Here is a 4341-nt window from a genome sequence, read left to right as displayed (position 1 = left end):
AAAGAATGCAGAATTCTTCCAGGAAGGGTTTTGTATAAACCTAACTGTAAAATCACGTGGAGAAATAATAGCTTCATATTTTGGATAAACGTTTCTATGATTTTGTAGCAATACTTTACTTACCTTAGTGTGGCGCTGTAGGATAAGCACTGGATTGCTAACCAAAATGGCTGTTCAAACTACCGTGTTTTGGAAACCCTATTTTGTTAAGTGCCATCCAAGCAGTTCGACTCTGAGCGACCCGGTTCAGGATTTCCAAAGAGCAGCTGGTGGGTTTGAACTGCTGATCTTAGCAGTCCGGTGCTTAACCTACAGCGCCACACCGGGACTCCTCTTCCGGGTAGCTCTGAATCCGACTGACTAGCAGCACTACCAAGTCTGTTTTCATTTCTCTTGTGTGTATACCTAGGAGTCCCGGTGTGGCGCTGTAGGATAAGCACTGGACTGCACGGTCGGCGGTTCAAACTCCGTGGAGACCCTATACAGACTGGGCTATGATTAGGAACAGACTCAATTGCACTTTAGGAATGTAGATCACTATTCCATCACGCTCTATCCTAAGCACTGCTTCCTCTTTCAGCCACCTAGGGTGCGAAGGGGCAAGCGGCCGGAGGCCTGGGGCTGTTTCCCACGTCCGGTGGGCAGGCAGCGTGGCCTGGGTCGGGTTGGAGTCACGTCACGGTCTCGGCTGGGCCGGGGCGGGTGCCTTAGGCGGGCCCGGTCGAGCTGGGGAGGAGGTAGAGGATGGAGCAGGGTGCTGACCTTCAGAGTTTGGGGCCCCGGCCCCCGCCCGGAGGGCGGCAGTGCGAGGCTAGGGGCGGGGGACGGAGGCCGCGCCCCCGCGCCCGTCCCGCCCGCGCCCCGAGACCGCCGAGGCTCTTCCGCGCCGGCAGGGGCAGCAGCGGGAGCGGCGCGGGGCGGTTCGGAGCGGCGCGAACGGCCAGGAGCGGCCCGGCCCGGCCTGGCGCGGCGGCGGCGGCGGCAGCAACAACGCCAGAGGCTGTGGGTGCCGTTCACGAGGCTGCCGCAGTAGGCCCGGCGTCCGGAGGCCGCCGCTGCCGCCATGCCGCTGCTCTTCCTCGAGCGCTTCCCCTGGCCCAGCCTCCGTACCTACACAGGCCTCAGCGGCCTGGCCCTGCTTGGCACCATCGTCAGCGCCTACCGCGCCCTCAGCCAGCCCGAGGCCGGGCCCGGGCCCGGGCCCAGCCATTCGGAGCCGCTAACGGCCTCCCTGCAGCCGGACCCGCTCGCTCCAGCCCCGGCGAGCATCGGAGGACCTCGGGCCCGCGAAGTGGCCCAGTACCTGCTCTCGGACAGCCTGTTCGTGTGGGTGAGCGCGGCTACCCCGGGCCCTGCGGCGGTGCACTGCGACGGGGGCCGCCACGTCACCCATTATCCATGGGGGGCGTGGCCGGGTCCGGGGGTCCCCTGCTCCGGGACCACCGTGTGCGGGGGTTGGGGAACTGGGTGTGTTTTCGCGGGAGTGGGTGGAGGTGTTGGGAGCCCAGCCTGCGGTGGCGAGAAGATCGGAGGTGCATGTGTGTTTGTGTGTTTTTTTGGGGGGGATACTCAAGCAAGTTGGGCCTGAGAAAGGGGGCTAGGGAGGTGGGGGGCGCGCTGGTGAAAGCAGCAGCGAAAGGGGGCGGAGCCAGGAGCGGGAGGGAAGGGGTTAAGGGACTCGGGGAGAAAGGGAAAGGGATGGAAGTGAAAGGTGGGGACCCGGTGGGACTGTCGGAAGAATCTAAGAGCCCAGGAACGGGTTCCTAGGCGAGGGGAGTAGAGAAGCTGAAAGGCTCGGTCAGGTACGGGCACGTTGTTAGCAGAGTTCCCATGGAGGTGAGGACTAAACCCAAACTAAACCCAAACTCCTGGCAGTCGATTCCGCCTGTAGCTACCAGGAATAGGCGAATTCTGGTGTAGAGTAGGGGGAGTTTAGGCATTTAAGTGTGTGTGGACATTTACTGTTCGGAGAGATGCCGTCTCACACAACTTTTTAAATGACGGTATTGGATTGTCTTCTTTGGTTGCTATTTATTGAAAACAAAAAACACAACTAGGCTTCCTTTCTTGCATTTTCCTGAGATTCATGACGGTTTTGATGTCCGAAGAGAGCCGCACATTCCGGGTCAAGAGGCTTCTCATCATTTTAACTGGCTTCTCCTTGTAGTGGTCCGTTTTAAAACAAGTCTTTTTCACTTTGCCTGCCAATGAGAGATAAACTGCGTTTACAAGATGTATGTGTTAGTGTCACGTATTAGAACCGGGGCATTCCAACTGTTTCAATCATTTGTGGAGAATTTGCATTTTCACCCCAGATATATTGAATCTGAATCTCCGTTTTAACAAGGTGCCCAGGTGATTCTTAGGAATGTACCTAAGACTCACCGGGTGATCTTCTTAAACAGTAGATTCTGATTCAGTACCTGAGCACTTAACCTCTGTGCCACAAGGATGCCCTTTTGGGGTTAAGAGTAGGCTGTAAATGACTGAGAGAGTAATATTCCAAGCTGATAGAATGATACACAACTCATTTGTTATAATTAATCCCACTGTGCTTCATCAGGAAGCAGTGGGATTTATGAACTCTGGGGGCTGTAGAGATTGGGTGAAGGCAGTGGAGGATGAAGTCCCATTCCTCTCTTGCTGTGCGAAGCTATCTAAGAAAGAAGAGAAGGAACTCAACTCCTGTCTCTCTTTTACCTTCAAATCTACTTTTGCATTGGAGTCAGCTGGTAAACGATTTAAAGTGATGTGAAGGCTGCCTTTGACAACTGTTAAGATTATAATGTAGTCTTTGATATATTTTTTAAGTCAAAGCTATAATAAGCCTTTGAGAAAGAACTGCTATTGTATTTATATAACAACCACTAGTATTGTTTAATGATCCCCCCCCCCCTTTTTAGGAGTTTCTTCTTACAAAGCCCATGTTCAGATTCCAAGGTTTATAACCTCTTCATAAAACATTATGTAAAGTTTGTTGAGTTTTCTGTGAAAACTATTTTGAAGAACATTTCCCTTTCTTCCCAGCCTTTTCAAGAGAGGTGTTGCCTTATGCAAGCCTCTTTTTATCTGTTGATGAGATCTTCATTTCTCAGTTTCTCTTCTATCATTTTTCTTTGTTTTTCTCTTGTTCGTTTTGACCTTCCTTTATTTCTCAAACCCTCCATGGAAGTTTTCCTCTTTAGTCATTTAGTTTTTGGTTTAGCAGCCAAGTAGGGTTCACAATATCAAAAGCCTTTGGTGGCCTAACAGATAACGTTATTGAGCAAGCGTGTGATGGGTTCTTTTGGTGTCCTCCCAGGACGTTCAGATTCATTTTTTTTTTTAAACAACAACGCTGCCCACCAAAGCCAAACAAGACAAAAATGGATTCATCTGGGAATCCTTCTAGCTATTATTTAACTGAATAGTATCTCTAAAACTTATCTCATTGTTGTGGTGTGCCATGCCAGGATAAAGCACAATTTTGGGGTAATACAGGTCTGATGGGATGATTCAGATATTCCAGAACATTTAATTGTGCTCATAAGGAACTAGTGCATAGACCAAGAGGCAGTTGTTTGAACAGAACAAGGAGATACGGAATGGTTTAAAATCAGGAAAGGTGTGCACCAGGGCTGTATTCTTTTGTCATACTTACTCAGTCTGTTTGCTGAGCACACAGTTTTGAGAAACTGGATTTTATGAAGAACAACCAGCCATGTTGTTGGAGGAAGACTCAAACAACTTTTGATATGTAGATGATACAATCTTATTTGCTGAAAGTGAAGACTTAAAATGCTAATGAAGATCAAAGACTACAGTCTTCAGTATTGATTGCACTTAAGTGTACATACAACAAAAATCCTCACAACTGAACCAATAAATATCATAATAAATGGAGGAAAGAGTCAAGCTGTCAAAGACAACATGCACTAGGCAAATCTGCATGTTGTTGTCAGGTGCCATCGAGTCGGAACTGACTCATAGTGACCCCATGCACAGCAGAATGAAACAATGACCGATCCTGGGCCAACCTCACTACTGCTGCCACACTTGACGCCATCAATGATGCCACCTGGCTGATCCATTTCGTTGGGGGGCTTCCTCTTTTTCTCTGACCCTCTACCTTACCCAGCATGACATCCTTCTCCAGTGACTGTTCTATCCGGACAATGTGTCCAAAGTATGAGAGACGAAGCTTAGCCATCCTGGCCTCCAAGGAGCACTCTGGTTGTACTTCTTCCGAAACAGATCTATTGGTTCTTTTGGCAGTCCACGGCACTTTCAGTATTCTCCTCCAACACCACAACTCAAAGGCATCAATTCTTCTATGGTCTTCCTTATTCACTGTCCAGCTTT

At 50.2% G+C, this 4341-nt stretch overlaps 1 protein-coding gene across 1 annotated transcript in view; it reads left to right on the top strand.

Annotated features, from left to right (window-relative positions):
- The first annotated feature begins 876 nt into the window (after positions 1 to 876).
- The window catches only part of AMFR (autocrine motility factor receptor, E3 ubiquitin protein ligase), a 69559-nt gene continuing 66094 nt past the window's right edge, over positions 877 to 4341 (top strand). Inside the window, exon 1 of the mRNA XM_006863536.1 lies at positions 877 to 1330. Within this exon, the coding sequence (XP_006863598.1) occupies positions 1064 to 1330 (267 nt within the window). The 5' untranslated portion in view covers positions 877 to 1063. The remainder of the gene's footprint in view (positions 1331 to 4341) is intronic.

Source organism: Chrysochloris asiatica, unplaced genomic scaffold (genome assembly GCF_000296735.1).
Source record: "Chrysochloris asiatica unplaced genomic scaffold, ChrAsi1.0 scaffold00055, whole genome shotgun sequence".
Lineage (NCBI taxonomy): Eukaryota > Metazoa > Chordata > Mammalia > Afrosoricida > Chrysochloridae > Chrysochloris > Chrysochloris asiatica.
This window is presented reverse-complemented; position numbering and strand designations above follow the sequence as displayed.